Source organism: Callithrix jacchus, chromosome 10 (genome assembly GCF_049354715.1).
Source record: "Callithrix jacchus isolate 240 chromosome 10, calJac240_pri, whole genome shotgun sequence".
Taxonomy (NCBI): domain Eukaryota; kingdom Metazoa; phylum Chordata; class Mammalia; order Primates; family Cebidae; genus Callithrix; species Callithrix jacchus.
The window spans coordinates 23567263-23591593 of NC_133511.1; the positions used below are offsets into that span (position 1 = coordinate 23567263).

The following is a 24331-nucleotide window of genomic DNA, read 5'->3' on the forward strand; positions in this document are numbered from 1 at the left end:
AGAAAATATAATTGAAATTTATACTTAATATTAAGTTAAATTGAAATGACGCTTCACATTTCTATTCAGGAATATGAAGGCTTCTATTCTGGAGTTTGTTTACTCATCTTTCTCACTATGTTTTAAAATATTTAAGTGTATAAAAACACCTCTTTTATTTCCAATGTTTCCAAATGTCTAGGCAGCTCTGCATGTTTGGATGGTGGTTTTAAAATTTTAATTAATATTTATAGCCTCCTCTTGCTGCTTCTTCTATGAATAAAAAATTATTCTTTGGGTAATGTCTCTGAAGTTAATATTGACATTCAATCTATTCAGAAGTGGTTTAATATTCTCATTGCCTTCCCCCATGTTTTCCCAGGGACTGTGGTTTCTTTGGGTTTCCCAGAGCCACAATACAGGAAGCTTTTTCTATCACATGTTTTCTTATTTAATTTTAGAGAGACTAGTAGTTCTTTACTCCCTTCTATATTGCAGGGGACAGTGATTTCTTTTTTGTTTCTTTTCTTTCTTTCTTTCTTTTTGAGATAGAGTCTTGCTCTGTCACCCAGGCTAGAGTGCAGTGGCACAATCTCAACTCACTGCAACCTCCGCCTCCTGGGTTCATGCGATTCTCCTGCCTCAGTCTCCTGAATAGCTGGGATTACAGGCACCCACCATCATGCCCAGCTAATTTTTGCAGTTTTAGGAAAGACGGGGTTTCTCCATGTTGGCCAGGCTGGTCTCAAACTCCTGACCTCAGGTGATCCACCTGCCTTGGCCTTGCAAAGTGCTGGAATTACAGGTGTGAGCCAGCATGCTTGGCCCTGGTGATTTCTATTCTGCTTCATTACTCATGGCTTTAGTATCTTGCTAGGTCTGAAAATGTACATCCAAGGTAGAGCTATATCAGAATGCAATTGAATATTTATTCAAAATTATAATGGAATATTTGCACTTTCTGTTGTTTTGGGATAAATATTAGAAATATGTCACCCCATGGAAGGTTTGTCAAAGGTCTGGCATGCAGGGATGCATCAGGTTTTCTAAATTAAGACCACATGTAGTATCAAATATTAAAATAATGGAGACATTGAGGACATTTTGGTTAATTTTATATCATAGATGAGGGAAATAAGGCTTAAAGAATTGCAGATATTTTTTTTTTTCTGTTTACACAACTAGTTACTGGCAGAACCGAAATTCATTTTCAGTTTAACACTCTCTTCCCTACATCCCGTTTTTCAATTTTGAGGGCTTATTATTGTTGATAATAGCCCTCATTTTGGTTTATAGCCCTCAAAAACCAAAAATAGTAGGAGTGCTATCCTGAGTTTTATGCCCTTGGAGATTGATATCACCAGTACATGATGTTCAAATGCTTGGTGTCCTGCAGAACCACTTACAACGTTCTCCTTATTGGAAATGAAAGAGTGGAGAATTTCCCGGAGTATTAGAGAAATTTGCAGATCCCCTTAAGAATATGTCCTTTTTTTCTCAGCAGGTTCATTGACCAGTTCATACCGACCAGATGAATCCAGCAAATCACTCCCAGGTGGCAGGATTTGTTCTACTGGGGCTCTCTCAGGTTTGGGAGCTTCGGGTTTTTTTCTTCACTGTTTTCTCTGCTGTATATTTTATGACTGTAACAGGAAACCTTCTTATTGTGGTCATAGTGGCCTCTGACCCACATCTGCACACAACCATGTATTTTCTCTTGGGCAACCTTTCTTTCCTGGACTTTTGCTACTCTTCCATCACAGCACCTAGGATGCTGGTTGATTTGCTCTCAGGCAACCCTACCATTTCCTTTGCTGACTGCCTAACTCAACTCTTCTTCTTCCACTTCATTGGAGGCATAAAGATCTTTCTGCTGACTGTCATGGCATATGACCGTTACATTGCCATTTCCCAGCCCCTGCGCTACACACTCATTATGAATCAGACTGTCTGTGCCCTCCTCATAGCAGCCTCCTGGGTGGGGGGCTTCATCCACTCCATAGTACAGGTTGCATTGACTATCCAGCTGCCATTCTGTGGGCCTGACAAGCTGGACAACTTTTACTGTGATGTGCCTCAGCTAATCAAATTGGCCTGCACAGACACCTTTCTCTTAGAGCTTCTAATGGTGTCTAACAATGGCCTGGTGACCCTGATGTGTTTTCTGATGCTCCTGGGATCCTACACAGCACTGCTCTTCATGCTCCGAAGCCACTTACTAGAGGGCCGCAGCAAGGCCCTGTCCACCTGTGCCTGTCACATTGCTGTGGTGACCTTAATCTTTGTACCTTGCATCTACATCTATGCAAGGCCTTTTCAGACATTCCCCATGGACAAGGCAGTCTCTGTGCTGTACACAGTCCTCACCCCCATGCTGAATCCTGCCATCTATACCCTGAGAAACAAGGAAGTGATCATAGCTGTGAAGAAGCTGTGGAGGAGGCAAAAGGACCTTACTGGTACCCTAGAGTGCAGACCCTTAGATTAGCAGAGGCAGTGGCCTGAGAATCTGAAAGACGCTTCAGGGTATTAGCTTGCTTGATAGGACCCTCAAGGTAGATAAAACTTTATGCCCACTGGTTCTCCATTGTTCTTAACCTCAGTCAGGTTCTGGTTACCTGAACAATTAGCCACAATAGAAGATGGGATGAGTGTGTCTTAGAACCAATTCTAAGTGCCTCCCAGATGAAAGGTATCAAGTTCTATGCAGAAGTGCTGTTTGGCTCAAAGACCGCTTTCCCAGGTAAGAATGATATTGGCCTTGCTGAGAAAGTTTCAACTAGTAAATCTGGTGTCTCTTTCCTGATATCACTTTTTGGACACAAAATATATTGGAAGAGGTTAAAATAGTTTTAAATTTCTTTAAGACAAGGGTTCTCTTGAAATATTGGACCCTGAGTCCCAGTGGAGATCGACTGATAGTTGAATGTTTGTCAGTGAGGAAAAAGGAAATTACCTTGAGCACATTACTTTCTTCCTCATAGTTTCCTAGGGCCACTGTTGTTGCCATCAGCATCCTCATTGTCATCATCTTTATCACATAAATAAATTTAGTGAGAGCTTACTATGTTCCAGACACTGTACCAGGTGGTTTACTTTTATAATTTATTTTAATTTTCTCAAATTAAAAATTAAAATTCTTATGAGGTAGGTATCATCTTTACTTTAAACATGAGTCAATTGCAAGTTAGAGACATTACATAACTTACTTAAGGCTCCAGAGCTTGTTTTCTGGAATCCAACTGAAGTCTATACATTGTCAGTGCCCAAGTCCTCAATGGTGTCTAAAACTTATAGGTTCTAAGGATCTGTGGATTTATGTTATCATGGATAGAGTTTATATCATCATGAGTTATACTGACATCATAGACTTGGCATTTGATCAAACTTTTAAGATATGGCTTGATCATTCATTCCCTTACAACCCTTCAGAGGCTTTCTATTGCCTTAAAAAAAACCCCATGAATATGATAGATAAGATGTTTTCTGACTTGGCCTCCACCCATCTTTCCAATCTCACTTCTCTAACTCCACTCTTTGCTAACCCTCTATTTGCATTTACTTCTCTCAGTCTCTCCTTACTCCTAGGGTTTGTAAATATTCTTTACTGACACTGGGATGCTCTTCTTTCAGTCTTTGCCTAGCTAACTGTTGCTCAATCTCAATCCTTGGTCTAAAGATTGCTTCCTCAAAGCTGTGTTTCCTGATCTTTAATCCAAATTAATTTGTCCTTAGTAGTGCCTCTAACAAAACTCCAAAGTATTTATCACAAATTTCAGTTTCATACTGATTTATGTATTTATTTTTGTGTCAGCCATTGCCCACTATCCTATAAATTCTATAAAACAATGAGCCGTGTTTAGCTTACTTAATGCTATATTCTCCAAGCCTAGCACCACAGCCTAGATGAGGGTGCAGCAACAGAGGGGCCTCATGTCAACACTGAGCAGGCATTTACTATTGGGTTTGTACACAGCCTAACCCTGCACTTACACTCCCCTGAAAGTGCATGTCTCTTTAAAATTTGTTCTGTAGACATCTCCCTTGGCTCAACATAGTTGGAGCATTGCCTGGGACAGTGCCTGAAACATACTGGATATCTAATAATATTTATTAAAGGAATGATTAAATGAGTGTTGCTATATTTGAAGTCTGTTAGTAGAGTTTGACTTGGGAATTAGGGCTATCCAAATATTTAACTGATCTTAACATTCTTCCTTTATGAGATTCCTATAGGAGCTGCTAGTTATATAAGGAGCAATAACAAATGCAAATCAGAGAACCATTTATTACTGCACTAGAATTGGATTTTCTAATAATACAGGGGTTCTGCTTAATCTTATTTGCAATACTCAGTCTAGTTGAAAGCCATCAGAGGGCCTCTTACTCCACACTGAGCTCCAAATCTGAATCTCAATATTTCAGCATCTTCTGATTGGCTACATGACACAGGAGACTGATGCAGAAAGAAAAGTGTTTAAGTGCACATATGAGGAGAAAGAGAAGGATCCTCCCTGTATGGACATCACATGCTCACACATGTTCTCCAATCCAGGGATTCTATCTTGAAGGCAATTTGAGCAATTGGATCAGCCTTCTCTGTGGGGAGGAGGAGGCACAAGGAAGGAAGGTTGTAGGGAGGGAAAATGAAGGTTAACCACCATATTTCATATTGTACATTTACAAAGACCGTTCATTAGCTGAGAAAAGTGCACAGTGTGGCCTATGTTCTTTAAACTTCTTGCACATTTAAAACATTTTCAATAAGCATTTAATCTCCCATTTAATAAGATCATTTCCTTTGACTCGTGACCCCCAGTTTCCTCACAGCAGTGAGCCTGAGCCACCCCAGGGCATCTCTCAGTGCTTGCTGCACCTTGTCATTGCGGAGAGTGAAGATGAATGGGTTCAGGAGGGGAGTGATGATGCAACTGAGGACGGCGACACCTTTGCTGAGCAGTTTGGACTGAGCCTCTGACATACGAATGTAGAGAAAGATGGAACTGCCATAGAAGATGACCACCACTGTAAGATGCGAGGCGCACGTGGAGAATGCTTTCCTTCGCTCAACAGCTGTGGGGGCCCCAAGAACAGTGACAAGAATGCAGGCATAGGAAACTGAGGTCAGAGCCAGTGAGCCCAGTAACACTGATGTAGAAAGCATGAAAGCCACCAGTTCCAGCAGATGGGTGTCCCCACAAGAGAGCCTGAGCAAGGACCAACTGTCACAAAAGAAGTGGTCAATACCATTGGGGCCACAGAAAGGCAAGCTGGCCATGAGGAGAGTGGGGCAAAGGACCCAGAGGAATCCAGCTAGCCAGGAGGCCAGCACTAGCTGGGAACAGACATGGATGCTCATCAGGGTCTCATAGTGGAGTGGTCGGCAGATTGCCAGGTAACGATCCAGAGACATGACAGCCAAGAGGAAGAAATCAGTGGTACCTAGAAGGAAGTAGAGGTAGGACTGGATGATGCAGCTGACAAATGAGATGGTATGATTCCCCGTCAGGATGACAACAAGCATCTTGGGAACCACAACAGTTACCAGCAACAGCTCCAGGAAGGATAAATTCCGCAGAAAGAAGTACATCTGTGTGTGCAGGCATTGGTTCGTCCAACTGAGCACAATAATTAACAGGTTGCCTGTGGCAGTTACAATGTATGTCGCCATTAACCCCAGGAATTGTAGGAGATGGTTGCTGGGGAAGCCCAGTAGGACAAAGCTTGTTACCTGAGTCCAGTTTTCAGGGCTCATCTTCAGTCACCTGCAGGGAAAATGAAACAGAACTCTGTAACTGGTCTATAGCTACCAATCATCATTTAACCAATTGGTAAAATAATATTGAATACCCATCACTTCCTTACATTCTGAGAATATATTGATCTGTATTTTGGTCTGCAAGTGACTTACAAAGAGAGAAATAAATTACAATAGTAAGCAGCATGGCAACATTGAACATCCAATTCTGTATCTGAAAATTTACACTGTGCACAGTATATCTTCTCCCAGTGAAACAGTAAAACTCTTAAAACTAGGTTTTACTGTTTTCAGAGATAAGAAAAGGATGACAAAGGGAGTTTAAGTGACCCTTCTATGATCAGGTATGAAACAGGTGGTAGAGGCAAAATTTCATACCAAGCTCCTGTGATTCCAACACATGCTACTGACACTGTTGTGCTCAGGCAGAGAACCATGTGAGTAGTGTGGCCTTAGAGGAATCCAGAGGAGTAGAGGGGTCAGAGAAGACTTTATATAAAAAATGCACCATGAACAAATTTTACTGGTATTAAAAACTCTTGTTTTAGTGTTTATGGTCCTTCTGTGTCCTGTCTTCACATAAAATAACAGAATTTAAAAATCTGGGCTCTCGGTAGCCTTAGAGATTTAATTTGTGTTAGTCAGCCAGGAAGCCAAATAAGACAGGACTGTGCAAAACCCCAATGCTGTCATAACGTGTTCTTTTTCTGTCGCCCGACCCCAACCTAGACTCCTATAGAATGCTAGAAATCCCTCTTCCTAGTGGAATGCTTACTAGTTTCTCTCAGCTTCAGTTCACTCAACATTCTAATAGTATAAGGTGGGGAATAAGGGGAAATGGTCTCAAAGGAGATGGTATGTAACAACTTGCCTTCTGAACTTTTGCCTTAATTTGGAGATATGTTTGGCATCCTGTAAAATATATCTATATGTTTTGAAGGACTGGGTTTCATTGGACAATTAGACATCTTAGGTTCTCTTTTTTTTTTTTTTAACATCTAGCACCAAGTACTCAGAATCACACAGATCTTGCTTAATTAAAGAAAATGGGAAATATTCTAAGACAAAAAGAATAAAAATGAGCATTAAGTTACTTTGTTTAATTGACAAGGAGTAAAGTGTTAAGAGTTTAGACAAAGTTTAATTGAGGATTATCTATTACTTCAGACCAACAGTGTTAAAGATGAGGAGCACAACAGATGCTGGAGAGGATGTGGAGAAATAGGAACACTCTTACACAGTTGGTGGGAGTGTAAATTAGTTCAACCATTGTGGAAGGCAGTGTGGCGATTTCTCAAGGATCTAGAAATAGAAATTCCATTTGACCTAGCAATCTCACTATTGGGTATATACACCAAGAACTATAACTCGTTCTGCTATGAAGACACATATATATGTATGTTCATTGTAGCCCTGTGTACAATAGCAAAGACCTGGAACCAACCCAAATGCCTATCAATAATAGACTGGACAAAGAAAATGTGGTACATATACACATGGAATACTATGCAGCCATAAAAAATGATGAGTTTGTGTCCTTTGTAGGGACTTGGATGAATCTGGAAACCAACATTCTCAGCAAACTGACCTAAGAACAGAAAGCCAAGCACTGTATGTTCTCACTCATAGGTGGGTGTTGAACAATGAGAACATGTGGACTCAGGGAGAGGAGCATCACACACAGGGGACAGTTGGGGGTAGGGGAGAGACAATGGGTGGTGGAGAGGGAGGTGAGGGTGGAGAGGGATGACACGGGGAGAAATGCCAGATATAGTATGTACCTAAAATAAAATAAATTGATAAAAAAAGATGGGGAGCACAGATATTTTCTCAATTCTGTCTGAAGCTACTTTAACAGGCAGTATTGAACTGAGGCAAGCAATTCAGGTTTGAAGGATGAAGAAGAGAGACATGTTCTGTTTATATCAATTCTGGAAGGAATAAGTCTGAGATTTAAGTAGCTTGGTAATAATAATGCTTCATTCTGGTAGGCTAGGGCTTACATCTCCAAAATCAAAGAAATAACCTTAATAAAACTCAGCAAAGGAGGCCAGAGCCCTATGTCAGGATAACATAATCATTTCGTATAATGAAATGTGCTACTGTGGCTATTTCCAAAGCACCAGGTAAATATTATCAAAAGTAACTTATAAAGCCTGTGAAACATATGAAATCCGTTTCTGACTACTGTTATAAAATACATTCACTAAAGCCTGTTCTCCAGCTTCCCTTTGTCAACCTGAATAACTCCCTGTCAGTTTCAGAGAGCCCCATCAGTTGGCTGGCTGTCTCTCATAACGCCAGACCGTAACTATGTCATCCCTGTATATACATGTTTAAAATGTCGTTTTCAACCTCAAAATAATCTTAATGCCTTAAATCATTTTGCCTAATGTCAAACAGCCAAAAATTGTTTGTATTATAGTTGGAATTTTTTTTTGTTCCTATGTATTTTGCACCAAAAATACTGATTAACAAGATGAGAAAAAGTGAAGGGAATCAGAACTTTGAGGGACACACACACACATTTTTCGATTGACATAATGATTTAATTTACACAATTAGATAACTATTATTATGGTCCACTTCACAATTGAGCAAACTAGAACAGTATGGGTAAACAAAGAAACAAACAAAAAACACCCTCAAACGTAAGGCTAAGATACACATCTAAGCTTACCTGACTCTGGTGTGTGATCACAGCACTAGCAAATATGACCATGAAATTTGAACCTATCAAAGGAAGAAAAGGATATAGATTTAAAATGCTATAATATAATGACGCTCATAATGATAGCAGCTAGAACTTACTGAGTAGTTGCTAGATACCTGAGACTTTGTATTCATTTCATTGTTAAATCTCTCAGCAACTATACAAGGTAGACATTATCATTATCTCCATCCTACAGACAAGGTTTAGGGTTAGAGGGATTAAGGACCCACATTAATGAGTACTAGAGTTAATGATTAAAATTATAGCAATCTGAATTCAGAGCCTGAATTTTTAACTGCTAAACCACAATATCTTATATGAGAGAGAGTTTGTAATTATACATTTGATTTGATATCAATTTCCACTTGTCCTCTTACTTCATCTGTCAATGAATGATAGGAATTCTACATATAGAAATGAATTGTTATAGTTTAAAGATTTGATCCTGATAAAATGAAAACATCCCCCAGGATATGTGTTAGATTGGGTCTTATCCAAAAGTCTTTTAGCTCCTTCTCCAGAGCAATGGACAGTAGAGGCTATAGTCTCAATTACCACTCCCCATTCCCAGGAGATGGGCACACCCCACCCCCTTAAATAAGATGTTGAAACTTATTTCTTCTTGTTCTTTGAGTTCTGTTTCAGGCAGAGGTTGCATTTCTATCACATAGAAATTGAGGCATTTTACTTGGCAACAAAGATGAAGTATTAATCATACACTTTCTTTCTAACCACTAACTGGTTATAGATGTAGAAGCACATGTAAGTACATACCAATTTTATCAGTTCCCAGTAAGTATTCCCTCATGGCGTTACTACATTTTGCTTGTTATCCTAAATTTGATGGAATCATCAAAATCATCCTATCTCCCTTTCGTAAGATGGAACTTTCCTGCCAGGGTGTACATACACTTGTGCTTATGAGACCCTTTCTCAAGCCCTTCATCCACCTGGACCATTTGCTTTTGTAAGTTTCTCCTTGGCTGACTGATGTTTGCTAATGTGCGTGTTATTCTGCCTAACCTTGTTACCTCTCATTTTTCAGTATTTTCATACCTTCCTTGGCCAAATCCTTTCCTTTTTATTGGCAACACTATTGCTTGCTTTGTTTCTCTTTCCTACCTGTAGATGTACTCTGGAAATCTTGGAGTTTGAATGGATTTTACACCTTGTTAGTCAAGGGTGAATTTAGGTTCATTGAATTTTTCCTAAGAGTATGGAAAACCTGCATTGGAATCACCTGGTATGTTTCTTTAAAATGCTGATTTCTAGGCTCTACTCATAAAATTGCAATTCTCTGGGTTTAGGGCTCAGGAATATAATTTTTTATCAATTTATCTGGGTTATTCTTATTTAGCCAAAAGTTTGAGAAGTACTAGTTTTGGGGAGAATGAAGGGTGTTGAGCAGGTTTGAGCATTATTAGGGTAAAGGACTGAGGTGAAGGGAGGGGTAAGTTGAAGGTCAGATCTAGAAGGGTCTGAATATGGAAGGCTGAGTTTTATAAACTAAAAACATTACCAACTTTTTAATGCGGCGATAGAACTAACTATGTAGCTGACCCAGAACAGCAATCAATCTAGCTTTCTGAAGTCTTACAACATATTTGGATGGTTGTCTCAGGCTCTAATATGTCCACAGGCCTGCAGAGGGTTTTTTTTAATTTTTATTTTTATTTTTATTTTTCAGGTGCGAGCTAGCAAAGTACACTCACAAGGGTGAGATTGCACATTTGTTTTGTTATGCGTTGATAACCTACCAGGTATCGGAGGTACCTAACAGAATGAGCCTGAATAAGCTATTGAGGAGCTCATAGTGTGTAAGGGTTAAATACATGCAAATGATAAATTCCATTATAACTCAAATTCCATAGCCTTTAAACTCATCAGGTTGAAATCGTTGTTTATTTATTTAGAGATGGAGCTTCACTCTGTCACCCAGGCTGGAGTGCAGTGGCACCATCACAGCTCACTGCAACCTCTGCCTCCTCGATTCAAGCAATTCTCTGCCTCAGCCTCCTGAGTAGCTGGGATTACAGGCACCTGCCACCACGCCTGGTTAATTTTTGAATTTTTAGTAAAGATGGGGTTTCACCATCTTGGCCAGGCTGGTCTTGAACTCCTGACCTTGTGGTCCACCTGCCTCAGCCTTCCAAAGTGTTTGGATTACAGGCATGAGCCACTGCACCAGGCCGAAATCATTTTTTAATTTAGCAGATAGCATGCTCTGTTCTTGCCATCTTCAAAGCAGGATATACTTATGTAATAACTATGAATATATTTTGAACAGTAGTTTGATAATACTTATACTCTTATTTTCCTATTGAAATACTCAAAATATTTTTTCTGATCTCCAGTGATCACCTGGGTACAAACTGTACACCCAGGTCACTTTCTGGTTACTCAAAACACGACAATCAGAAAATCAGAGCTTCTTATAATGCAGTACTATACTTTATAGGCTCAAGTGTTGGTTTATCTATGCAGAGCTCAATAGCTGAGGATATAAATGAAGAGTTCCCATTCCTATCTTCCATCAGTAGTCGGAAATTGTGTACAATAAAATGTATTATAGTTTTAGCACTCCAAATCTATATGCCTTAAATTAATTATAAACAAACCTCTTTGATTCCAATAAGTTAAGTTTTAAATCAAGAATAAAAATAAATTTTGGATATACCAAATTGCCTGAGATAGGAGGTGATATAAGTTGTCTCCTTTACCTGTTCCCATACTGCATTTCTTAGGCTTCTTCCCCTAGCTAGTTTGAAGAATGTTCACTAAAAGGTTTTATCAGGATCCTGTTTATGGTCAATGGAGCACAAAGAAGGCTTCTTGAATCTTCAGTTGTTTATGTTTCAAGTAACACCAAGCAAAACTCTTTCTCAGTGTTGAAAGAGAAGTTACTATAAATGTGCATGATTATTTCTTTGTACCTCCAATCAACTTAAATTTACTTTAACTTGCTTTGAATGGAAATCTCAAAAGGGAATAACTTTGACCAAAGTTCTCTAAAAATAAACTAATGTAATTAGTCCTTTGAGGCTTTAGGGGTGAGATGTTTGAGATTTGTCATAGAGTATGAACTGTACTTCTTCAAAAAAAGATAGAGCTACTTCTTAGGTACAGAAGTAGAATAAAATTTGTTGCTGTATTTGAAATTTGAGAAATTCCCTTAAGCTAGGTAGTGACACGGTGAGGCCCCGGGTATCTTGATGATATAATGAAATTATAACAATTAAATATATATATATATATATATATATATATATATATATACATATATATATGAGATCAATGTTAATTTAAAATATCTAATCTTTTTTTCAGTGAGCATTGAATATCAAGTCACATACTAGTTATGGTATATAATACTTGGCATGAACTTGGATAAGTTGCTTAAATTCCTAGAGCTTCAGTTTCTTCATCTGTAAAATGAAGAATCTTCAAGAGAAAGAATTGTGTAAAATTTGCACCAAGGTGATCAATGGAGATTAGAAAAAATATTTGAATCTTGCTTATTAAGAAGGACAAATAAAAATGATCTTCTCATTTATATGCTCAAAGTATCACATTTATATACTCAAACTATCTATATTTAATAAGTTCAAAGTATCTACTTTTCAAATTATCTGCCTACTTCACTCCTTTCCCCTCAAATTTGAACCTGTAGTTTATCAAAACCATACTATAAAATGTTATGAGTGTACCTTTCTAGATGTGGTTATATTGAAATATTTTGCATACTCTGAAGTGTAAAATGAATGAAAAATATTGCATTAAAAGAGATTCAATAAAATCTAAAGAATATTTAAAAGTTTTATTAATGCTTGTCCAGCCTTGATTGGAATGTAAAAATGTGAAGTTATGCCAAAATGTGTACTAGGGATTTTTATTTGCATTTAATTATGTTTTTTTTTTTTTTGACACAGTCTTGCTCTGTTGCCAGGCTGGAGTGCAATGGCTCAATCTCACTGGGACCTCTGCCTCCAGGGTTCAAGTCATTCTCCTGCCTCAGCCTCCTGAGTAGCTGGGACTACAGGCACACACCACCATACCCAGATAATTTTGTATTTTTAGTAGAGATGGGGTTTCACCAAATTGGCCAGGATGGTCTCGATTTGTTAACATCACCAACCTTGGCCTTGCAAAGTGCTGGGATTACAGGTGTGAGCCACCACACCTGGCCAAATTATGTTTTTTTCTCCTTCCTTGAAAATGAGAAGCTGTTTTATGCTACTCTTAGGATATCATATGCTAAAGATATTATGGCTTAAAATAGGCAATGGACAATGTTACAGTGATGAGAAATATCTGTGTAAAGAAAATTTTTTGGTTATTCTGGATTTCCAAATCTTGTCTTCTCAAATGATAGAATGGTAAGCTCAATAAAAACTATCCACTTTCTGTGGAAAAAGAGGGTCAGTGAAGAGCCAGCCTTGCTGTTCTTTTCAGGAATTAGATAAAGTGTTCCTTGAGAGTGTCAAATATGTGACTGGGAACTAAGGGTAAACTATTTCCACCTTTTTTCTATCTTTTCTGCTGGGTCAGTTTGATAGAGAACTGGGAATCAATCCTGGAGTTCTAGTTTAAAATTCACTTCCTAAGCGCACCTGGTGAATTTTTAGTTCTCTATATTCTTCTTGATTAAATTACCTAAAATCATTTTTATTTCTTCACTGAAACTGAAATAATATAAATGCCAATTAGGAGGGACTTTTGTGAACTATGACAATAATCATCTTATCCAGAGGATATTTTGGTGTCCTACTTGTCCCAAAAACTTCCCCTATGGGAACAGCCAAGAAACAAGAAATGACTTCAAAATAGATTGCTCAATAACACATCTAATGATATCTACCTTCATCTTGAGAAAAAAATGCCCCATGTGACAATATTTCATCTTAGAAAAAAATGATATCTACATTCATCTTGAGAAAGAATGCCCCTATGTGACATTTCCTAATACTACATCTTAGAAAAAAAAAAAAGAGATCAATTTGAGTGGGGGTTGTTGGTTTTTTAAAAGTGAATTTTCAAAAATTTTCTGTAAATATTTTTACATGTCTACTTAACTTGGTTAATCCATATGAATGGCTTAATCATGGAAATGAAATGTCTATTTTTTAAGTGAGTTATCTTAAAAACTAAACTGCAGCATTAAATTATTCTAATATGTTGCCCAAATCGAGAATATGTGTTGAATGATGTAAAGTATATAATATTCTAAATCCTTTTCTCAAATCCGATTATTCTTCTCCCAAACAAGATAACTTATTGGTTGTTTAAATGCTCTCATAGAATGTTTCTTATCTTTTCCTTTTTGCCTTCAAAATTTACCTTTATTTATTATATGAGTAACATACATATTAAAAGATAATGTATTATTAATTGTGCCACAATTACAGAGCTACTAGCAACTTAAAAAAAAGTTAGACATGACAAAGAAGGACATTACATATTGATAAAGGGGTCAATTCAATAAGAAGAGTTAACTATCCTAAATATATATGCACCCAATACAGGAGCACCCATATTCATAAAGCAAGTTTTTAGAGACTTGCAAAGAGAATATTCCATACTCATGGAGAGGAAGAATTAATATCATGACAATTGCCATACTGTCCAAAGTAATTTATAGATTCTATGGTATTCCCATTAAACTACCATTTATATTCCTCACAGAATTAAAAGAAAAAACTATTTTACAATTCATATGATACTGGAAAAGAGCCTGAATAGCCAAGATGATCCTAAGCAAAAAGAACAAAGCTAAAAACATCTCACTACTGGACTTCAAATTATGTTATAAGGTTACAATAGCCAAAACAGCATGGTACTGGTGAAAAACAGACACATAGACCAATAAAACAGAATACAGAACTCAGATATAAGATCACATATCTACAATCATCTGATCTTCGACAAACCTGACAAAACAAGCAATAGGGAAAGGATTCCCTATTTAATAAATGGTGCTGGGAGAACTGGCTATCCATTTGCAGAGAATTGAAACTGGATACTATCTCACACCAGTCAGAATGGCCATTATTAAAAAGTCAAGAAACAACAGTTGCTGGTGAGGTTGCACAGAAACAGGAATGCTTTTGCACTGTTGGAGGGAATGGAAATTAGTTCAGCCATTTTGGAAGATGGTGTGATGATTACTCAAGGATTTGTTAGAACAAGAAATGCCATTTGACCCACCAATCCCATTATGGGGTATATACCCAAAGGAATAGAAATCATTTTATTACAAAGATACATGCACATGTATGTTCACTGCAGTGCTAGCCACAATATCAAGGACATGGAACCAACCCAAACGCCCATCAATAATAGACTGGATAAAGAAAATGGGGTACAGATACAGCATGGAATACCATGCAGCCACCCAAAGGAATGAGATCATATCCTTGGCAGGGACATGGATGAAGCTGGAAGCCATTATCCTCAGAAAGCTAATGCAGGAAGAGAAAACCCAGCCCAACATCTTCTCACTTGTAAGTGGGAACTGAACAATGAGATCACATGGACACATGAGGGGAACAACAAACACTGGGGCCTGTCAGGGGGTTGAGTGAGAGGAGGGAGCGTGTTAGGAAAAATAGCTAATGCATGTGGGGCTTAATACCTAGGTGATGGGTTGATAGGTGCAGAAAGCCACACGATACATGTTTACCTAGGTAACAAACTTGCACATCCTGCACATGTACCCCAGAACTAAAACTACAAAATTAAAATTAGAATTGAAAAAAGAAAAAAAGTTAGAAGTGAGCCTCAGTGAATACCAGATTGGTACAAAATTTCAAGCATCTTAAAAATGAACAAAAGAGGTGAGTGACGTCAGCAAGTTGACAGAAGAGTAGATTCCAGGCTTCATCCCCCGATGGAAACACTGATTTTGGCAACATCCATGGATGAGAATATCTTTGTGGGAGTTCCAAAAGCTAGCTGAGAAGTTCCAGCACCCCAGTAAAGTAAAAAATGCAAGAGTTGATACATTAAAGAGAACAAGAAGGAAAGTTAAATTTTATCCATAGTCCCCCTCCCCAACGCTCTCTCTGCTGAGTGAGTCCTTCTCAGTTGTGATTTTTTCCATGAAAGAAAGTATTAGTGAAGTGAGCTCCTGGCTTCCCCAGTCTTCCAGGAGGCCCCTGTAGGTCTTTTCTCACCTAGAACTCTGAGGGGTTCAGCATAGCTGAATGATGTGAGAGCAGCCAGGCACAGCTAGAGGAGGCAGGGAGTAACAGAAACCAGGATATGGAATTTAACAGTCTGCCACAGATCCTGCTAACTAACTTGCAGGCTTCACCAAAAGGTCCACCCATAAACCTTGCCTGTGGACTCCTCAAACCAATCAGTGTAAACCTTCAGTGCCTCATGGACCACCCCACAAGTGGACAGTGTACTGTGTACACCTGTGATGGCCTGCACAGGCTCCTACAGACAGCACAAAGCTCTTAAGAGCAGGAGTAAAAAGACTTAAACATAAGGCCTTGCACCATAAAAACCCTAGAAGAAAATCTAGGCAAAACCATCCAGGACATAGGAGTAGGCAAGGACTTCATGACCCAAACACCAAAGGCATTGGCAACAAAAGCCAAAATAGACAAATGGGACCTAATGAAACTCCACAGCTTCTGCACGGCAAAAGAAACAGTCACTAGTGGGAATCAGCAACCAACAGAATGGGAAAAAATTTTTGCAGTCTACCCATCTGACAAAGGGCTGATATTCAGAATTTACAAAGAACTCAAACAGATTTACAGGAAAAAAAAACAAGCCCGTTCAAAAATGGGCAAAGGATATGAACAGACACTTTACAAAAGAAGACATATATGAGGCCAACAATCATATGAAAAAATGCTCATCACTGGTCATTAGAGAGATGCAAATCAAAACCACATTGGGATACCAACTCATGCCAGTTAGAATGGCGATCATTAAAAAATCTGGAGACAACAGATGCTGGAGAGGATTTGGAGAAATAGGAACAGTTTTACACTGTTGGTGGGAGTGTAAATTAGTTCAACCATTGTGGAAGACAGTGTGGCGATTCCTCAAGGCCTTAGAAATAGAAATTCCAATTGACCCAGCAATCCCATTACTGGGTATATATCCAAATGACTCTAAATCGTTCTACTATAAGGACACATGCACACGAATGTTCATTGCAGCACTGTTTACAATAGCAAAGACCTGGAACCAACCCAAATGCCCATCGATGATAGACTGGATTGGGAAAATGTGGCACATATACACCATGGAATATTATGCAGCAATGAAAAATGATGAGTTCATGTTGTTTGTAGGGACATGGATGAATCTGGAGAACATCATTCTCAGCAAACTGACACAAGAACAGAAACTGAAATACCGCATATTCTCATTCATAGGTGGGTGATGAAAAATGAGAACACATGGACACAGGGAAGGGAGTACTAAACACTGGGGTCTATTGGGGGGAAGAGGGGAGGGACAGCCTGGGGAGAAATGCCAAATGTGGGTGAAGGGGAGGAAGGCAGCAAAACACACTGCCATGTGTGTACCTATGCAAATGTCTTGCATGTTCTGCACATGTACCCCAAAACCTAAAATGCAATAAAAAAAGCATATATAATAAGCCCACAGCTAACATTAATAAATGCTAGAAAGTCATAGTAATTAAAACAGCATGATCTGTCCATAAAAATAGACATATAGACCAATGAAAATAACATGAAGGCTATGAATAAATCCACATATTTATGATCAATTTATAACAAATTTAGGACATAGGCCTAGCTATGAGCCGGAAAAGAAATAAAAAGGATAAATTGGACTTTGTCAAAATGAAAAACATTTGTTCTGTAAAATACACTGTTAAAAGATAAAAAGACTGAGATAAAATACTTGCAAACCATGTATTCAATAAAGGACTTCTACAATGGATCTGGAATGTATAAAGAATTCTCAAGACTGAACAGTTTTTTAAAGTCTATTAGAAAATTGGCAAAATATATGGAGAGAGAAGAGGATATGTATACTGAAGAGAATATACACCTGAAAATTAACATTATGAACATTGAACATGAAAATATATTGAATATCAATAGTTACTGGAGAAATAAAAATTGAAACTACAATGAGATATAACTTCACGTTTATCAGAATGGCTAAAATAAAGTGTAGTAATAATACTAAATGCTGGCATAGATATGGAGAAATGAGCTTTGTTCTCTTTGGATTGATTTGGCTATTCTGGCTTTTTTTTTGGTTCCATATACATATTAAAATATTTTTTTCCTAATTCTGTGAAGAATGTCATTTGTGGTTTGATAGGAATAGCATTGAATTTGTACATGCTTTGAGTAGACTGGCCATTTTAACAGTATTGATTCTTCTTATTCATGAGCATCGAATGTTTTCCATTTGTTTTGTTATCTCTGACTTTTTCCTTCAGTGTTTTGTAGTTCTACTTGAACAGATCTTTCACCTCTATGGTTAGCTGTATTCATAGATATTTTATTTTCTTGGTGGCTATTGTAAGTGGAATTGTGTTATTGGTTTCATGCTCATCCTGGATATTGTGTATAGAAATGCTACTGATTATTGTACATTGATTTTTTTATCCTGACAATTTACTGAAGTCATTTATGACTTTTCACAGTGTTTAAAATTTTATAAGTATAGAATCATATTGTCAATGAAGAGAGAGAGTTTTATTTTTTATTTTTCTATTTAATACCTTTAATTTATTTTGGCTGGTTGCTCTGGCTAGGGCTTCCAGTACTATATCATATAGGAGTGGTGAGAATGGGCATTCTTGTGTTCTTCCAATTCTCAAGAGGAATGTTTCTAACTTTTGCCCATTCAGTATGATGTTGGCTGTGTTTCATTGTAGATGGCCTTTATTATTTCGAGGTATTTTCCTTTGATGCCTTGCTTGTTGAGGTTTTTTTAATATGAAGGGATTTTGAATTTTATTGAAAGCCTTTTCTGCATGATGTACTGCTGGATTCAGTTTGCTAGTATTTTGTTGAGGATTTTTCCATCTATGTTCATCAGAGAAATTTTCCTGAAGTTTTCTTTTCTTGTTGTCTCTGCTAGGTTTTGTTATCAAAATGATGTTGGCCTCATAGAATGAGTTAGAAAGGGATCCTTCCTCAGTATTTTGGAATAGAATTGGTACCAGTTCTTTTTATTTCAGTGGGATTGGTACTAGCTCTTTTTTCTATATCTGGTAGAATTCAGCTGTGAATCTGTATGGTTCTGGCTTTTTCTAGTTGGTGGGCTTTTTATTACTGACTCAGTTTTGGAACTCATTATTAGTCTGTTCAGGATTTTAATTTCTTTCTGGTTCAATCTTGGAAAATTGTATCTTTCCAGAAATTTATCATTTTCTTCTAGATATTCTAGTTTCAGTGCATAGAGATATTTATAATACTCTGAGTTTTTAAAAAATCTTTCCATGGGGTCAGTAATAATATGCCTTTTAAATTTCTGTTTGTGTCTACTTGGAGCTTCTCTCTTTTTCTCTTTATTAGGCTAGTTAGCAATCTATCAATCTTATTCTTTCAAGAACCAACTTTTGGATTCATTGATTTTTTTTTTCACATCTCAATATCATTCATTCAGTTCTGATTTTATTTATTTCCTTCTGCTAGCTTCAGGATTTTTCTGCTCTTGTTTTTCTTTTTTCTTTTTCTTTTTTTTTTTTTTTTTGAGACGGAGTTTCGCTCTTGTTACCCAGGCTGGAGTGCAATGGCGTGATGTCGGCTCACTGCAATCTCCGCCTCCTGGGTTCAGGCAATTCTCCTGCCTCCGCCTCCTGAGTAGCTGGGATTACAGGCATGCGCCACCATGCCCAGCTAATTTTTTGTATTTTTAGTAGAGACGGGGTTTCACCATGTTGACCAGGATGGTCTCGATCTCTTGACCTCGTGATCCACCCGCCTTGGCCTCCCAAAGTGCTGGGATTACCGGCTTGAGCCACCGTGCTCTTGTTTTTCTATTTCCTCTTGATTTGATATTAGGTTGTTAATTTGAGACCTAACTTCTTGATGTGAGTGTTCAACACTCTCAGTTTGCCTCAATGGTTCTTTAGCTGTGTCACAGAAATATTGGTATGTTGAATTTTTGTTTTTCTTAGTTTTGAATAATTTATTTATTTCTGCCTTAATTTTCATTGTTTATCCAGAAGACATTTAGGAGTAGGCTATTTAATTTCCATGTAATTTTATAGTTTTCAGAAGTTTTCTTAGTCTTCAATTCTATTTTTATTGCACTATAGTCTGAGAGTGTGGTTAGTAGATTTTTTTTAACTTGTTAAGAATTGTATTAAGGCCATCATGTGGCCAATTATAGCGTAAGTGAGATGTCAAGATGAGAAGAATGTATATTCTGTTATTGTTTGGTGGAGAGTTCTGTAGATGTTAGATCAATTTTGTCAAGTGTAGAGTTCAAGTCCTGAATATCTTATTAGTGTTCTGGCTCAATGATCTGTCTAGCACTATCAGTGCATATTCAAGTCTTCGACTATTATTGTGTGGTTATCTGAGTCTTTTTGTAGGCCTTAAGGAGCTTGTTTTATGATTCTGGACTCTCCAGTGTTAGGTGCATATATATTTAGGATGGTTTAGTCTTCTTGTTGAATTAGACACTTTACCATGATGTAATGCTCTTCTTTTCTTTTTTTGATTGTTGTTAGTTAAAAGTCTGTTTTGTCTAAAATTAGAATAGCAACTTCTGCCCTTCTTGCTTTTCTGTTTCTTGGTAGATTTTTCTTCAGTTCTTTATCATGAGCTATGTGTGTTACTGCCTGTGAGCTAGGGCTCTAAAAAGCAGCATTCAGTTGCATCTTGCTTCTTTATCTACTTTGCCACTCTGTGTCTTTTAACTGGGATGTCTAGCCCATTTATGTTCAAGATTAATATTGATATATGCAGAATTTTTCCTGTCATATTGTTAGCTGGTTGCTATGTAGACTTGATTGTGTGGTTGGTTTATAATTTCAATGTTCTATGTGCTTAAATGTGTTTTTGTATTGGCCCGTAATTTCTTTTTGAGACGGAGTTAATTTTTAAGCTTTTTTCAGATATAAAAGCAACAAATTACTGATACCTGTAACAATCTAGATGAATATTCAGATAATCATAGTAAGTGAAAAAGTCAATATCAAAAGATTACATGCTTTATGATTTTTTTATATATCAAAAGATTACATGCTTTATGCTTTATTTATATAACATTCTTGAAATGATAGAATTATAGAAATGTCAAACTGATTAGTGAGTGCCAAGTGTCAAGGTGAGAGAAATGGACGTGTGATTATAAAAAGGCAGTCTTAAAATCCTGGTTGTTATACTGTGCTCTATAGTTTTGCAAGGTGTTATTATGGGGGAGAACTAGGTAAAGGGTACACAGCATCTCTATTATTTCTTATAAATATAAATGCACAATTATATCCAAGTAAAAATTTAGTGAAAAAATACTTAGCCAAAATGACTGTAATATTTGCAATGCATCAATTTATATTTTAAACAATATTAATATCATATTTAAAGTTTAAATATGCTAACTGATACAATTTATATGGTGTGAAAATTTTGCACTCGATACATCTGTGTTTTTCTTAAAAACATAGAGTTTTTTTGGAAAAAGAAGAACCAAAGATAAGTTGCACAGATAAAATTTAAGGTAAATGAAATTTAAAATCTCACAGAGTGAGGCTAAGGGTAGATTGAAAACAACAAAGTACAGAAACAGTAAACTCAAGGGAAAAAAAATCATATAATATGAAAAGAGAAAAAATAGACTAAACAAAAATAATCCGAGCCTAAGAGACCTGTGGAACAAAACTTAACATTTAATATTTTTGTCTTTAGTCACAGAAAGCAAAGGTAAGGAGTGTAAAGCTGAGAACAATATTCAAAGACATGGTGGATGAAAATTTCTGAAATTCAATAAAGAACATAAACATTCAGATTTAGGAGTTGTGCAAACCCAAACAGAATAATCTCCAAAAATTCATGCCATGATCTATCCCGGTGAATGTTTAAAAAACTATGAAGAACAACAACAAAAATCCCCAAACTAATATATTCAGTGTAGGTAAAGAGAAATGACAAATATTGAGATACAGCAATTCTTAATTTGAAATAATCATTGAAGAAGAAAATGGTTCAACATTTTTTCAAGTGCTGAAAGGAAGGAACTGTTAATCTTGAATTCTTTATTCACTGACCAAATCTTCAGGAATAAAGAGGAGAAATAAAGACATTTCCAGATGAAGAAACCCAAAATAATTTGATTCCAGCATACCTACACTTACTGAAGGGCTAAAAAAAAAAAAAAAAAAAAAAAAGCATACCAGAGAGAAAGGAAATAATAATAGAAGGAGGCTTGGAACTTCAGAAAGAAAGAACAATGGAATGCATAAAAATAGGAATGAATGTAATAGAATATTCTCCTGTGTAAAAAATTTTTTGACAGTTGAAGAAAATGTAGTAATATCATCTCATATGGCAATCAATATATGTATAGGAAATACAATTTTCTAAAGGGAAAAAGGAAAATAAATAGAAGCAACTTCATTTAAATTTGGAAAATGTTTAAACCAGTACACCATATAAGTTACATATGTATATTTTAATAGCTAGGGCAAATAGTAAAAACTTAGAGATGTATGCTTTAAATAATCATACATCAAAATTGAATTCTGAAAAATATTTAATAATTCACAGGAAAGCAAGAAAATCAAAAACAAGAATAAGAAACAGGGGAACAAGTAAAATACAATATGATAATGGAGTAAGGCCCACAACATCACTAAATCAATAAATGACCTAAATAAATTATTAAATTAAAAGGCAGATATTATCAAAGTGCATTATAATTTCTCGACTCTATGCTGTTTATTAAAAAATCACTTCAAATAAAATAATACAGATGGGTTGAAAGTAAAAGAATGGGAAATAACATACAAATATAATAAAGTATAAGAATTGTTTATGTTTTCTTAGTACATGTCCTTATAAGATATGCATTTTGAAAATATAGATTCTCAGTTTGTGGCTTGACTTTTCATTTGCTTAATTGTATATTACAACAAAATATTATGGAGAGGAATAACCAAATCAGAAATTAGGCTCAATATTTAAATAGACATTCCATCAAAGAAGATATAGAACAGGTTAATAAGCATATGAAAAGATGCTGAACATAAATATTTATAAAGGATGTAAGAATTAAAACCAAAATGAGATTCCTTAATTCTCTAAAATGACTGTAATTAAAAAAAAAAAAACAATATCATGTGTTGACAAGGATGTGGAAAAACTCAAACCCTCATAGACTGCTAGTGGGAAAATAAAATAGTAGAGCCTCTTTTGAAAATGGTTTGGCAATTTAATAAAAAATGAAAGATAAAATTTCCATTTAACATAGTTCTACTCATCACACCTTCATTTACCTTACTCTCCTCAGAAGCCCAAAGCATGCATCAGTGCCACCACCCCTAATATCTGTATCTAGATATCTTTGTTGACTTATCTTGAGCCTGAACTACTTTTTGACAAGTGGTGGTGGGATAATTAAATAGGGATATGCAAAACAAAACAAACAAACAAACAAACAAAACAAACCCTAACTTCAATGATAACCCACACTATTAAAAAACTTAATTCAAAATAGACCACAGACCTGAATGTAAAACTGAAAGCCATAAAACTTCCAGAGAGAAATATAAGAAAATCTTACTGGGACTTTGGGATTAGCAAGAGTAATTAAATATGGTACCAAGAGCACAATCTATGATAAAATATGGCACTTTTACACTGTTGGTGGGAGTGTAAATTAGTCCAACCATTGTGGAAGACAGTGTGGCGATTCCTCAAGGCCTTAGAAATAGAAATCCCATTTGACCCAGCAATCCCATTACTGGGTATATATCCAAAGGACTATAAATCGTTCTACTACAAGGACACATGCACACGAATGTTCATTGCAGCACTGTTTACAATAGCAAAGACCTGGAATCAACCCAAATGCCCATCGATGATAGACTGGATTGGGAAAATGTGGCACATATACACCATGGAATATTATGCAGCAATCAGAAATGATGAGTTCGTGTCATTTATAGGGACATGGATGAATCTGGAGAACATCATTCTCAGCAAACTGACACAAGAACAGAAAATGAAACACCGCATATTCTCACTCATAGGCGGGTGATGAAAAATGAGAACACATGGACACAGAGAGGGTAGTACTAAACACTGGGGTCTATAGGGGGAAAAGGGGAGGGCCAGTGGGAGGGGGAGGTGGGGAGGGATTGCCTGGGGAGAAATACCAAATGTGGGTGAAGGGGAGAAAGCAAACAAAACACACTGCCCTGTGTGTACCTATGCAACTGTATTGCATGCTCTGCACATGTACCCCAAAACCTAAAATGCAATAAAAAAAATATGGAGATATTCATATTCATAAGAATTAAGATTTTTCTGTTTTTTTTTTTTTAAAAACAGAATTAAAAAAAGACCCATACTAGAAGAAAATAGCTGTAAATAATATGTGAAATCTCAAAAGTTAATAAGGAAACAAACAATCCAATTTTTAAAAATAGGCAAAGACTTGAATAGTTGATTTATCAGGAAACTTATATGGATGGCACATAGCACATGAAAAGTGCTCCATATTACTGATCATTAGGAAAATTAAAACCATAAAGGGATCCACTATATACCTTTTAGAATGTCTTAATTTAAAATGAATGACCATTCAGTCATATTTGTGACTGAATGAGCATGGGTGTGGAGAAACTGAAACTCTCATGAACTGCTGATAGGAATGCAAAGTTGTAAAGACTTTGGAAAACAATTTGCAAGGTTTTTAAAAAC

At 36.6% G+C, this 24331-nt stretch overlaps 2 protein-coding genes across 2 annotated transcripts; one reads left to right on the forward strand and one right to left on the reverse strand.

The window, feature by feature from the left end:
- The first annotated feature begins 700 nt into the window (after positions 1–700).
- OR4D5 (olfactory receptor family 4 subfamily D member 5) lies at positions 701–4328 on the forward strand. The gene has a single exon (XM_002754603.7). It carries the CDS (start codon positions 1511–1513, stop codon positions 2465–2467), a length of 957 nt encoding a protein of 318 aa, XP_002754649.2. The 5' UTR covers positions 701–1510; the 3' UTR covers positions 2468–4328.
- A 136-nt stretch (positions 4329–4464) lies between these two features.
- OR6T1 (olfactory receptor family 6 subfamily T member 1) lies at positions 4465–5734 on the reverse strand. Its single transcript, XM_017978509.4, has one exon. The coding sequence runs from the start codon at positions 5732–5734 to the stop codon at positions 4772–4774; it is 963 nt and encodes a 320-aa protein (XP_017833998.4). The 3' UTR covers positions 4465–4771.
- Positions 5735–24331: the final 18597 nt, after the last annotated feature.